At 27.8% G+C, this 15,464-nt stretch overlaps 2 protein-coding genes across 2 annotated transcripts; one reads left to right on the forward strand and one right to left on the reverse strand.

The window, feature by feature from the left end:
- The first annotated feature begins 1,566 nt into the window (after positions 1–1,566).
- Positions 1,567–9,212, forward strand: LOC114127335 (zinc finger protein on ecdysone puffs-like). Its single transcript, XM_027991539.2, has 13 exons — positions 1,567–1,785; positions 2,019–2,302; positions 3,293–3,348; positions 4,325–4,815; positions 6,635–6,701; positions 6,765–7,028; positions 7,108–7,203; positions 7,280–7,510; positions 7,589–7,690; positions 7,776–7,896; positions 7,959–8,045; positions 8,286–8,515; positions 8,595–9,212. Exons 1-13 carry the CDS (start codon positions 1,769–1,771, stop codon positions 8,781–8,783), a joined length of 2,235 nt encoding a protein of 744 aa, XP_027847340.2. The 5' UTR covers positions 1,567–1,768; the 3' UTR covers positions 8,784–9,212.
- Positions 9,213–11,920: 2,708 nt separating this feature from the next.
- On the reverse strand, positions 11,921–13,829 carry LOC114127370 (ATP-dependent RNA helicase DDX24). The gene is made up of 2 exons (XM_027991593.2): positions 13,662–13,829; positions 11,921–13,570 (listed from the first exon to the last, which is right to left on the reverse strand). The coding sequence occupies exon 2, from the start codon at positions 13,551–13,553 to the stop codon at positions 11,934–11,936; it is 1,620 nt and encodes a 539-aa protein (XP_027847394.1). The 5' UTR covers positions 13,554–13,570; positions 13,662–13,829; the 3' UTR covers positions 11,921–11,933.
- Between the last annotated feature and the right edge of the window lie 1,635 nt (positions 13,830–15,464).

The following is a 15,464-nucleotide window of genomic DNA, read 5'->3' on the forward strand; positions in this document are numbered from 1 at the left end:
TTTTCCTATGACCTACTTTGCTCTTAATAATTTAACAATTACAGTATTTTTTATTTAAGCAAGTTAAACAGGTGCTATACTACAAAGTGTGTACTTACTATGAAAAATTACAAGAAAATAGTGCATGTAACACAGCTGTAATATGTAGGTACTATACGCGGACACTGTTTACTGTTTAATTTGCATACCAGTTATTAGTCACAGTCACTTTGTATAGTGAAAATAAACTGGGTAATATATTTTAAAGATGAAATAAGCATTTACTCAAAACTTAAAATCAAATTGCATGATCTCGATATACTTAGTGATCGCGATTACTATTAGTTTGGTGACATTAAAAAAAAATACCTATTACCTATTGATACACTATGGACAGTTTTAAAACCCCCAGGCGAAGTAGTACGTAATGAAAATATGAAATAGATAGTTAGTTAGTATATGTAGGTATTCCATGTTTTCTCGAAATCTTTTTCCTTTGATTTTTTATTTTGATTATAAAATGTAGGTATATTAAATTATTAGCTGCGTGCGTGATAATATAGCTATTATATTCCATTGATTATACTTTGCAATAGAATAGACTATTTTATAATTCTATTCTATAACGATTATAACTAATGTAATTATTAATTTATTTATACATAAAATCTACAATCAAACTATTAATGTATTTATTAAAATTTTTAATAATAACTAGGTATGTTAATATACATTTTTTTCTTGCTGAAATAGTAAAAGTTCTCAGCGTTTTTAATTTTTTCTATGTGTGCAAAATTATGTGTAGGTATTAGGTATACAACTGTAATTTCTATTTGCTATTTATAAAGGAGCTACGGTAAAAAAATTGAGTTTAATGTAGCCACAATTCCACAAAATAGTTATGAATGTTATGATAGATATTACACAGCTACATATAGGTACCTATAAGCAGCTGCTGTCTTCTGCTTTATAATATCATACTTACTTTATAATCAATCACTATTATAATACTATCCATAATTAATTTCCGTATTACAAAAACAAATAGACTCTGCAGTGCTTTAGCTGAGTGTTTTGTTATTACTTATTTTGTGAAAAATGCGCACCCACAATATGGATTTGTTTTAAAAACAAAAGACCACTCGTATAATTGTAAACTAGTACCTAAGACTTATAAACTATAGCCACGGACTCGGATAAATTCTATTCTAAAGGCCCAACACATGATCAATTTTACTATTTTATTGATGTATCAATATATAATATTATTGACCTTGTCAAAACATTAGTCAAATTTATTGACGAATAATTAATGATACAATCGAAGACCTTTTAAGGTTTAAGCTCTATGGATACAATTCAAAATTGATCATGCATCATGTATGACTGTATGAGGCTCTTTAATTATCCGTCACTGGATGATCAGTATGCATTAAACACACTATAGATACTTTTATGAAGTATACAAATATTTTTTTTTTTATATCTGTAGAGCACACAGAAATACCGCGCTTTCCCGTTCACGGATTACTTATCGATTTTTCCTCCAAGGACAAACACGTATCACCGCTACTATACCAGCTTATCGTGGAATGGGGTGGTGGCAGAGATACAGTTTGTAAATTATAATTTGTGTGCCGTTGATATTCGAGGCCATTTTGCAAATGTTTATTCAGAATTGTAGAATATTATTGTAAGTTCGTGTTCAGTAACGCGTACCTGAATTTTGAAGCTTCATATCGAAATTTTCACACCTCCGTCACCCGCGCGCGCATTGGTGATCGACACAATGGCTTACAGATCTAGGTAACTATGGACAGTAAACAAACTGCAATCTTTTGAATGAATAGGGTATAATAAATTGTTGTTGTTGTTGTTGTTATTTGTTATTTGTTATTTCCCTGTGTGTCAGTCGACAAATCGAAGTATTTTGAGTACCTAAACATTCCTCCGTGTGCTTTGAGGTCGTTATCTATTAATTAATTACCTAAAACAGCACTTACATTGGATTGTTTAATTAAATTTGTTTTTGTGTTTAGTCGTGGTGGTTTTGGTAACACGAGAGGAGGAAATCGTGGGACTTCTTATAATTCAAATTATGGCAGTCCAAGAGGAAGTCGTGGCGGAAATAACTACAACGACAGTTACAGAAGCCGTGGTAATAGTTCATTTCGTGGATCTCGGGGAGGCATTCGAGGAAATAGTGGATCTTGGTCCGGTAATTCACCATCAACCGGTGGTTATAGCAGCATGAATCGCAACAGTGGATCTAACTGGTCATCTCAAGGAGACTCTAATTATGAATCGAGAAATCGCTATTCTGGTAAGAATTACATCATAAGTTATTAGCACAAATGTTATAAAATAATATCATCTACTTTCCTTCATTGTAGACTTAAAATTCCTTTTTTATTATTAATATAACTATATTTTTATTTTGGTAAAATAAATGGTAGTCATTTTATATAGCTTAATGAATCATGTATTATAAGGTATAACTAGAGTCCGGATTTATATGTTTTTGCATATTTTTTTCCTTTTCACTTTTTATATTTTCGTTAATTATCTTCATGAATCATACTAATTAGAATTCACTGCTTAATTTTTAGTTTGCATATTTGGGTACTTGTGCATTATCACATCTACCTTGATGTCAAACACATGTTGTTAGCAAAATTATAGGCTATGGGTATCATTTTTTAACCCTGTGACCTATCTTAGGTGGTGTTGCATAGCAAATTATTACTTTTGAATGTCCAAGCGAGTGAGTGACAACACTGGCCCCAAATTATCCCTAATAGAATTCACTTGCAAAATGCAAGATTAGAGTGGGACATAGCGTTGCTATAACCCATAATATGTGGTATATAGTCGCGATAACGCACAAGTACCCATATTAATTGTTTTATATTTCAATAAATGTGCTGTTGTGAAAAAATGTTGATCACTAGGACGCGGAATTAGCGACACACAGTTTTAGCTTTCTAAATACACATATTATATGTAACATATTATACTTACATTAGAAATAGTTGAGGTAATACCATTATAATGATTTTACTGTATATTTTAATGATTTTTAACTGCATATTTTGATGTATTTTAGTGCATATAAATTCGGGTTCTAGCTATAACAATATCATAGAACATAAGTATTGAGGATTTTAAGCAAAATATTGTCATTAATTAATTACTATTTAATTTTACTTAGTGTATTTCTTAATTTTTACATGCAATTAATTTATTCAGATTATATTATTATTTTATGTATATAGGTACTTAATATTAATACTATTAATATTTTTAATTTTAGGTAATAACGAACGATATTCAAATAGTCATAATGATGACTATAGGCGGTACAAAGAGGTATGTTTGATAATATAGAATAATCTCGAGAATAACTATCTATTCGTGATTTCAATTTACAATATCTTGGTTGTCACTTAAACGTTTTTTTTTAGTAAATTTATTTCTATTATTTGTTTTAATGGAGTAAAACATATTAAGTGTAATTTAAAAGTATAAATAATAATAAGTTTATTATACAGGGATTAATGATTGTACTTATTTATTTTAGTACTCAATATCATTTTGAAAATCTTAACAATAGTAGTAAATTCTATGTGCATTATTTTAATGTAGTATTTGCAGTATGTGGGTTAGGTAATATATACATGAATATAACATTTTAAAGATAAAATGAAATAAATATATGTATTTTTAAAGTCCCTTGTAGGAATTAAAAGAGAAAAATATCTAACCTGGAATAAAAACAATTGTGGTTTCTTACATATTTCATTTATGGCACTCCAAGTATTTTCAACCAAAACAACTTCGTCTTTCTGTGACAACTATTTTAATATTATGGGTTCTTGTTTAAGAATATTAGTAAACCAGTAAATTATTTAATACTTACTTATACAGCAATATTTTGTTACAATTTTTAAAAATGCTATAGACGCAGAATAAATAATGTAAGATAATTTTTTGAATTATTTGGAATACTGCTAATATTACATGTTGCATTGGATCTACACAAATACTTATGTTGCTACTTCAAATAAATAAACTGAATCGAAGACTGCCCAGTATCTCAATATCAATTTGTCTTGCAAGATGATGATTTTAATATCAGTAAACAATTATTAAAGGGTTCATATTTAAATACTTTTAATAAAATTCTTATTTTAATTCTTCTTATTATTTTTATTATTGATGATGTATTTTGAAATGATATTTGATATGTTGTTACAGACATCTATATAATATATATGTATAAATATAATATAAATATGTAAAATAAAAAGATAAGATTGACACATTGATTGAAAATTGCACGCAGGGTGGAAGAAGTCACAGAGACTCAGACATGGGTGGATATTCAAGTTCCGGTGACGACTTTGGCCGTTATAGTAGTGGTGGTGGTGGTGGTGGTGGTGGTAGCAGCAGTTATGTAGAAGAACGTAGTAGCAGATCATCCTATGCTCCTGATAATAACTATGGAGGAAGTAGCAGTTACAGAGGCCGTGAGAGTTCACGTGACTATGGCTCAGATTTCCGTAAGCCATTACCTCCTGATGATGATCGCTCTTCACCACCATCCCCAAGATATTCTGGCCCATCTAACAGAGGCAGGGGTTCTAGGGGATTCCGTGTTGCTGAAAGACCTGGTATGAGGGGTAGATCTTCTGCAAGTGTGTCTTATAGAGGATCATTTGGAGGTAGTGCAGGACTTATCAAACGCAAACGACTTGAACCTGCACCAGCTTGGCGCACAAATCCCATTCGTAAAGGATATGATATGGCCAATAGAAGGATACATACAGTCAAAAGGTAATTAAATGGCGACTGTCATGTTTATAATGAAGCGTTACAAAAGATGATGAATACATATCATATCTAAGTAAATAATATACATATATATAAAAATTAAAAAAACCAACATGAAATTTATTTAATAAGCCATTGGGCAGAATGAAAAAAAGTATAAAACAAATATTGTTGAATAATCATACAAATTACTTTAAAGTAATTGTTGGTGTTCAGAAAATATAAAATACAATTATTGATGGTCAAATTTCTGAATAAAATTCATTAAAGATTATTATGTTCACTTATGCATGTACAATGGATAATATTTTACAAGGAAGTTTTTGAATACACTATTGAATTAAATTTGGAATATTAAAGATGAAATACATATATACAATAAATTATTCATTGAGATGCCATTATTAAATATCAACAACATTTGTCCATATACAATATAATGTTTCCTATAAATAATGTGTTTATATTGAGTTATACTCTATGAATTAAAGAAACAAACTCAATTGAAGACGTAATTTATGGATGTATTTCAGATGAAATAATAATGCCATAGCTATTATTATTAGCAACGAATTTTACAATTATATAAATATTAATTTTGAAACTACCCTATCATAATCAATTAATATTTTATGACAAAAAAAAATATATATATATATTGTATGTACACTGAATATGCATTGAAATAATAGCACCAAAAAATTATGGTATTAGTGATAAAAGATAATTTTGAAATTTCTGTCTTCATAATCATTAGCTGATATGCTGAAACGAAACCTACTGTCTTGTTTCGTTCATTTGAAATTCAACGTCAACAACCATGTCTGTATACTGATATACAAGTATACAACTACAATTTTTATGGCGTATTTTGGGATTAGATTTTTTGACTTACGTTTACATTTAGTTCCAGTGGTTTTATAAAATTAAAAATATTCTCTTATTTTTTTTTTATTTTAATATTATATATGACTTCTAAATATTGTGTACATAATAGACTAATCTCTTAGTCTAACCTCATTTTTTTTGAAAATTTTATTTCATTATTATTAAAAGACAAATTAAAATGTTGATTTTTAAGCATCTTGATACTTATAAATTGAAGTCTGAACAAATAATTATTACTATGTATTTAAAGTTTACATGAATAGAATAGTAGTTGGAGTGCATTCCATAATGTTGATCTACTCCATTCATATTAAAATAATCATTAACTATACTTACAACTAATTAACAACTTATTTGAAATTCAATTTTTAATATCAAAGTTCTAAGTATATTCTGCTTTAGAATATGTAAATACTAAATAATGATAATGTAAAATAGTTATTTAAAAAGGAATAACTTTTTAAAATAATTATTGTTGATACTTAAATGGATCACTTTGTAAACATAATAAATAATTTAATAAAAATATCTTGTCAAAGGTATAAAAATAATTTAAGAAATGTATTAGGTTAGTTTTATTTTTAAAGTTTATTTTGAAAATAATTACTGCATAATATTTGGTGTAAAATAAAAACGCATTCAAACAATGATCAGTGTATTGCTTATTATTTATTACAATCCAGCTACTTAATTTTATAGGTATTTGTGATGAAAAAATATTCAAAATTATGATCTCTGTTATTTCAGTATGTTCTTATTTCAAATGGGGTAAAGTGAATATTAATATTAATTGAATGTTATTATTTATTACTATAGGTCAAGCAGCTGTAATCAAAATATATCAATAAGTCATAGATTCTTTAAGCAAATGATTTATACTGATAACTTTTATTTTATATTTAGCTATCATAATTATTTTAATATTTTTTAACAGAACTAGTATGCGAGATCATGATGATTATCGTGCAAGAAAAATTGCAGAATTTAGAGAAAAAACTCGGGTATGTATATATAACAAAAAAAGATAGTATCTTCTTTTATTTACAATTTTGTACATATTTTAGCAACTTCGTGAACGTGTAAGGTCTCCATCATTGGATGAAGAAGAAGTAGAAGAGGAAGTTGAAGAAGAAGTAGAGGAAGAAGAATCAGCTAATGATGATGAAGATGACGGAGAAAGACATGAGGATGATGCTGAAAAAAAAGATAAATCGCCCAAAAAGAAAAAGAAAGTTATTAAAAAAGTAATGAAAATTGTTAAGAAAAAAGTGAAAAAACAAAAACTAAATGGCGAAGTACCCAAATCTGGTTCTGGAGATAAAACTTCTGTAAGTAATTTATAAATGAATCATCAAATATTTTTGATGTATTAATATTTTATTAATGCTTAATCTATTTTCCATACAGCCTCGGAAAAGTGATAACAATTTGTTAGATTCTAGAGGAGAACCATTTATTAAACTATTGTGTCCACATTGCGAAGTAACCTGCAAGACTTTTAGAGTAAGTAGACATTTTTTAATATAAGTCACATTACATATTGTATAAAGCATAATATTTTAACTTGTGTATATTTTAGGAATATGAGATACATTTACTGAAAATACGTCATCGCACAGCAATGTCTCAATTAGCCCGTAAACGTAAACATGAATTATTCATGTTTCGTCAGGATCAGCGCAAGGAACAAAAGGAAATTGATGACAAAGCAACAGAAGAAGATCCAAAAACTGATATTAACTATTGCAAATTATGTCAATTGAATTTCAAACAACCAAAAAGTGATCACTTTAGTAGTGTTTTGCACAAAGTAAGTGTTAATTTGTTAAAATGTGTATCATGAATCATAACATTCATTACTTAGAAAAACCCATTTTTTGATTTTCAGAAAATTAAACAATTTCTTCAACCAGCTTGTAATGTTTGCCATTTGATGTTTGCTTCGCCAATGCGTTATGAACATCACTTGTGTAGCACTAACCATTTAAAGGTAATGATTAAATTTGAATATTATAAAATTTGTCCAATTATTATTATATATTATTTATCATGTAATAATTTCTTCATTGTTCCAGAAAGTTGATATTTATGATCGCAGAACTAAACGAATGGCTGCTGTTCCGAGTGCAGATGAAGCTGATGGTGATGTGGATATGGACAATTTTATGGTTTTGGACTCAGTTGGATCTGGTGATGGTTAGTCATAAACCTATAAAAATAAAAACAATTTAAAATTTAATCATAATTTTTATTTTTAGACGAGGGATCAGAAGAAGGTGAAAATGCTCAAGATAGTAAAGATGACATAAAAAAGAAATCTAAATCTAAAAAAGAAATTAGTCTAGGTAAGTTCAAATCTTTAAATTTTTTTTTTATGTTTAAGTTACTAATATTTCTACAACTAAATATAAATATGAATGAATAGGAATTCAGATTTTAATTCATACTACAACTTAAAGGGATTTATTTAATGTGTTTAAAAATTATTATTTTAAGTTTTCTTATACATTCAATACTTTCTCAAAGTAATGTAAATTTTATTTTTACTGAATCAATGTAAAATACTTTTGTATTTTTTTCTGTAGGTAAAGAATTTTGTAAAAAAGTTGAAGTATATTACTGTGAATTGTGCAAATTCAATTTACCTCCACATGATGATGTTGAACAACAGTTGAGCTTACATTGCCGAAATCGTGTACATTTACAACGATATGTGCAACATTGTGAAAAAAATAAAGCTCAAGAAAAGACTACCGAAGTGGTTAGCAAGGAATGTACGGATGAAACGAAATCAGACAGTGATTCTTCTAACAAAGTATAACATTTAAAAACAAAATATAAAATATTTTATCATTTCCAATACTCATTGATCCTACTATTAATTGCACTTCCAGGGTGTTGGAAATGAAGATAAAAATGAAACTTCAGACAATGGTGATGATTTATCAAGTCTAAATATTCAACAAGATGAGGAAATGAAAAATGAATTTGATTGGGCTTCATTGGACACTGTCATATCAGCTAATAAAAATATAGATGACTCCGATAATGAAAAATCTATTGGTGATTCAGAATCCAAATAAAAATTTTCTTAATAATGAAATGTTATCACCACATAGAATCTTTTGCAATTATTCAAATAATTAGTCATATATCTGTTGTCCATAACTAATTTTTGTAAGACAAATATAATGTGACTATTGTTTCCTTTTAAATATTTGTGAAGTATAATTGTTTTATACATTCATCATAAAATTAATAATCTGTATGTTTTTAATAGTCTTTATGTTAGTAATATAAAGTTATGTGCAATTTTCTGCCAACTATTAATTAGTATTAAGCTTTTTATAATTTAAAGTATAAACTTATAATTGTATTGTAAAATATTTATAGATAATGAAAAAAGTAAATAGAAACATTAGAAACTCATGTTCTTGTTTTAAAAAATTAATGTTTTATTAATATTTCACAAAAAGTTTTAAAATAAATAAATTTACTTTACAGTTTTGGTTCTTAACTTGTATGTTGTTGAATTGTAACATGATATACAGCCCAAAAATATTGCTTTATTTTATTTTATTACTATTCATTTTTTTCTCCATATAATGTAAATTTAATTTAATAATTTGTATTAAATATTTTTTCCAAAATCCATCAATTAATGTAAGTGTGTTGTCATTTATTTAGATTTAAGTTCTATATGAAGGTTGAGGACCACTGCATTATAGTGCCATTGTAGAAATAATCTGAATCTTTATCTTATAAAAGATTAAATAAGATGATTTTATGTATCTGTGACTAATATGTTAGGAACATTCGAAAAAAACCCTATTAAAAAAGTTGAAGTTCTTGAACTATCATTTCTAAAAATAAATAAATTTAAGTATTGTAAATGTTATTAGATTGAAATGAAATAGGAACAATTCCTATATTTTCAAATAAATCAAAAATGTTTATCGATCTCTAATCATTTAATGTAGGCCTGTTTATTGTGTGATTTTATGATGACTAATATTTACGGATGACGAATTAATGTACAATTTGATTTTAAACTCAATAAATCTTTTACTGAAACTTAACAAATGATGCAAAATGCTTATGGTGATCAGTGTTTAGGATGTACTCTGTGTTGAAACTGGTTTAAACATCTTAAAGACGGTCCGGAGTCAGTTAATGACTCATGTTCCAGTTATCCATCGACATTAACAGATAATGCTCATAGGACAAAAGTCAAAGAAATTGTGGGTTCTAACTGTTCGAAAAATTGTGAAGATTTGTAACATTTTGGTTAGCTTGTGTCATGAAATATCTTGGTGGTACAACTTAAAATGCACCTCGTTGCAGCAAAATCCGTCATTAAGTTAATATCGCAAGATCAAAAAGACAATCTCTTCACCATTTGTCAAATTATTAAAATTTATCTGTTCGATGTTAATTGTTTCAAGTGCTTACAAGTTACCAATAACATGCGTTATTGTGTTTTTGTTGTACGCTAATTTAGGTATCATCCAGTTAGGCAGCACTCAACATTAGCTCATTGCTCATAACTGTTAACTAAATAATCAATAAACGGATTAAGTGGTAAGCTAACGTTTTCGTTCCAGACCAACAACATTGTATTAGTTGTGTTCAATTGTGTGTTTTTACTTTTTGGCCACCTTATGGATTACACATATTCATTACAACAACTTCAATTTGTATTAGGATAGTTAACCTTAAATGTGTAATTTGTACACAACCTCACATATTTATTAAGCTTTCATTATTCAGAGATCACCCGTCGGGTAAGTTCACTCCCACATCAAACAACAATAATTTGTATTATAAATTGTAGTACATAAAAATAATATTGTGTAAGGCGTTATCTGACTTCCTAGCTTATCCGGCGCAATGTACAGGCAATTTGTCTGCATTGATGTGTAGTCGCGTAGATCAACAAAACTATATTTCATAAATCATAATTAATATAATTTAGTGTAAATGAATATACCTTTGACCGGGAACATATACATTAGTAAAATAAGATTTAATATAAGTAAAATTGATAGATGTTTTTGTACTTAATAATTAATATATTATACTTCATTTAAGTCCATACTATTTTTAAATGCTGGTATTCATACCTACTCTAAATATAAATAATAATTAAGATATTCGTAAAATAGTAAGTCTAATTTATTGTTTACCATTTTGTAGTTTCATTTTTTAAATCCTTTATTTCTAGTTTCTATTCCAAATAGTTATTTTTTTAATAATTATTATTAATAAAATTGATCAAATATTTTATAAGCTTTTATAAATTGATTTAAGAGTCGCAAGATGATCGCGAACCTTGATGTGGCCACCCCTGGTATATACTATAGAGCTACAATATAAACACTATGTATAGCAAAAGTATAGAGCGGTTTTTTATAATAATTGCATTTCAATATTATAAGTTATTACTAATATTATGCTTATTACGGATTATAAACAATAATGAGATTAAAAATTCCAAAAGGAGATGTCGTTAAAAGGTCGCCACACTAATATTTGTTTTCTCTGTCTATCTTCCACATAATATAGGAACAAAGATTGAAAGATATTCCATATTTCCATGACTTTCTGGTTCAGTTTAGGACAAAGACACCTTTTAAATATTTCATAAAGAAGAATATTTTCTGTGGATGGACAAGATAGATTTTTAATATTTACATTTTTAATAAGTTATTAATGGATAAAAATAATTAAAATTATTTTAAATTAAAACAAGTAAATATTAAAAATCTATCCAGTCAATGCACAGCAAATATTCTTCTTAATAAAGTATATAATATGTGCCTTTGGTTTGAACTAAACCAGAGTCGTAATCGTGAAAATATGAAACATGTTACAAAGTGGGACATAAAGAAAATAAATGTTGGTATGATTTTTTAAGTACATATTTTACTTGTTGGTGTGTATTATGATTTATAAATTAATTTAGAATCAATACATACCCATAGAAATCTAATCCTTAGAAATTTTATAATGACTATGATAAGTACCTACCTAAAAATATAATGCTTCATAACATTACAAATATTAGTATATATAATTAATGTTCATAGGTACCAATTCTTCAACTTTAAAAAAAATATGCATTCACTAAAATAAAATATTAAAATGTATTAATAATTATTGCATAGTATTTAGAAATTATCTTAATACATTTTAAATAATAATCATCAAACTTCAAACGTGTGAACAAGAAATCATTTTATTGTAGATAAAAACATTTCTAATTGTTTACGTTTAGAATTGACAAGTTTTTTATGTTTTTTTAAATCACTAGTACCCATTCCTCTTGGTAATTCATCTTCATCCAAAATTATTTCCATCTCTTCAGCAGCTTTATTGAACCAATTAGTGGATGCTGTTTCTTTCTTTGCCTTTTCTTCTAATGTAGTAATTTCCTGGGCCAGCTTAACACATGCAAGGAAAGTTTGTAATGTCCGCAGCTGTACTTCAAACCTTGGTAATTCTTTTTCTCTTTTCATGGTCCTCAAAACGTTAAGGTAAACATTCTTCTTTTCCGGAGTACAAATTAAAAGTGACAACCCAATATTTGATGCTCTTGCTGTACGGCCACTGCGATGGATGTATATTTCAGCTGTTCTTGGGACGTCATAATGTATCACATGATTAACACCAATAATGTCAAGACCTCTTGCAGCCACGTCAGTGGCAAGTAATAAGCCATGATCATTAGCTCGAAATTTGTCTAAATTTTTAAGCCTTTGTTTCTGAATCATATTTGAATGTATAGGTAATGGATTTAATTTAAGAATACTTAAGACACTAGCGAGTCTTTTCACACAACTTATACTATTGCAAAACACTAAACTTCTACCAGGATTTTGTTTCAAAAAGTAATACAAGTAACCATCTTTTTCTTTAACTGAGCAAAATATTTGCATTTCTTTCACTGTGCTAGTAACACAATTTACAGTTGTTAAATTTACAACATGTGGATTCTTCATACCAATTAACTGAATTAAACTTTTCAATTTATCTTCAGGTGTTAAATTTTTTTTAATTTTTTTCTTATTCTTAATGTTTACTCTGTATGGAGCTTTATGCACCATAGTAAGTGTTGCAGAGAACACAAAATTCTGTCGTTTATTATTCTTTTTTAAATTGATTTTTTCAAGCATAAGATGTAATTCAGGAAAATGTGCAGTCTCAACCATACGATCTGCTTCATCAATCACAAAATACTTGACTTTATTCAACTGCATTAAATGTGGCTCATTTCTTTGAACCAATTCCCACAGACGTCCTGGAGTAGCAACAACAATTTCTGGACCTTTCTTTAAAATTCTTTCTTGTTTTTCACTTGATAATCCACCAACAATAGCGGCAATACTAATATTTGTGAACTTGGCTACATCTTCAATATGATTTTTTACTTGCATGGCTAGCTCACGGGTAGGTACAAGTATGACTGCCCATAATTTTTTATTTGTTCTAATATAATTATCTGGAGGCAAATTTACAACTGCTACACAACCTAGCCCATTTTCATCGAGTTCTTCTAAGACTTCTGGTTCACTATCAAGTTCAGAGCCTGTACCATTTTCTGACTCTGAATCGGAATCTGAAGCATCTGATTCCGATTCCGTAGATCTTGCATTGAGTATGCCATTTAAAATGGGTATTGCAAAAGCTAGTGTCTTACCACTTCCAGTTTCAGCTGCACCAAGTATATCTCTTTGATCATCAATAGCTGGGGGAATCGATTCCGATTGAATCTTCGTGGGTTTTGTAAAGTTTTTTAATTTGAGAGCGTTCAATATTTCTGTTCGGATGTTTAGTGACTTCCAATCGTCCATGGCTATTGGACAAAAATCTAATAAAACAAATCGAAATTATTAACAATAGTACAATGCGTACTCTCCCATAACATCATTAACAATATATTTTAAAAGGTTAATAGTTACCACAAATATGTCTTGTTTGAAGAAATGTCAGAAATGTCTTATTTGTATTAAAATTATTTGATATTTATTATTTTATACTTCGCATTTGAATACACAGAATTCAAAATCACAGATTCATTGATAGTACTTATCTATACTGTACACACGTGAGTATTATCCAGAGCTGCTGTTGTTCTGTGGTTGTAGCATATTATATGGTATTATTTGAGGTTATGTGAAATTTGCGCTAATTTACAACAATTTAAAACCGTAATATCCCACTGGCCACTACTACTACTAAATAGAAAGTAGAAACAGCCTGAATTTTCATAATAATTATATTCGATATACTGTATAATATCATATATAAATCCGGTAGAAGATTTAAAGCTATACAGTTAGAAAAACTTATAAAAATCTAGTATTACATTTTCAAGTTTTTTTGGTCACCTAAAATGTTTTTATCGAAATTTCAAAAAATATATATACATACAAAAATCAAAAATTTCAGTTGTCTATAAATGGCTTAATAAAAGACATAATATTTTGAAAAAAAATCGATTTTTGAACTGGTTTTGAGTGAAAATTCCCATTATCTATCACTTTTTATAGTTTTCCCGATTTTTTTTATAAATTGCTGGAAACATCATACTTTTTACTTCTATAATGCACCAAGGATATTCACTTTACCATTGGACACTTCTCCTGAAGTTTTAAATTGAAATATTATTTCCACAAAGAATGATGTACACAGACACAAAAGAAAACACATCATTGTAAAATCAATACATTCATTACTTCGTTCAGAATGTAAAAAAAAATGTATTCTTATTCTAGTTAAAAAAAAAATAAAAAGTTAAATAAAAAGAATTTTTACGAAATCGCTCAAACGATTTTAAATATTTGTTATTATTCAAAAAGTATATTAAATCGTAGATACTTTAAACTTTCACTTGCAGTTGTTTAGATCGCCATTTAAATATTTAACTTATTTTAAGGCTATTATATACAGGCATTTGAGATATTCAAAAACATTTTTTAGTTCGGTCAAAATACTTGAAAATTTAATACAAAGTTACTAAAGTCTTAAAGTGATTAAAACATTATAAAAATACATTGGCACAATTTTTTTTTTATTAACGTTTGAAGTCTAAATATTGACAAAATTCGTCAAAATCATGAATACTAGCAAATCATTTTGTAGTTAAAAATATATAAAACATTTTGTTAAGGTAAGTAGCTAATAGTTGAAAATTGAATACAAGAATACAAGATTTTCCATAAGTTTGGCTTATACTAAGTTTAAAAGAAGTTGAGCGTTGGCCAATTAAAAAAAATGTTATCTTAAGTTTAAATTTTTACGAAATCCAAAATTCACGCGTAAAATAACGATTTACTATAATATAATTTAAAAATGACTAGTTGTAAAAACTTGAAACAGACACCAGTTATTATTTAAATTGGCATTATTTTGTACAGGATTTCATTTTGCGGTATTCAGGTCAATAAAATATAAACCACCTTTTTCATCATTTAATCAGTCCTAGACTGACTAATCTTCGTTCAGAATCGTTTTTCATATACAACTATATACAAATATTGAGATATAGGTACAATCATGGGCGTAAACTGGGCCCCCCAGAGAGGAAGCAACTACCCCCCTTGATATTTTACAAAATGTATTTATTGGGTATATTTATAGTCTCTAAGCATCTTAAAGTATAGATATATCGACACATAAAATAAAGTTTGTCCCCCCCATAAAAATTTCCCAAGTTACGGCCATGTATATAATGATACCTATCATTGTATTCAAATTTAACA

This window comes from Aphis gossypii, chromosome 2, assembly GCF_020184175.1.
Source record: "Aphis gossypii isolate Hap1 chromosome 2, ASM2018417v2, whole genome shotgun sequence".
NCBI lineage: Eukaryota > Metazoa > Arthropoda > Insecta > Hemiptera > Aphididae > Aphis > Aphis gossypii.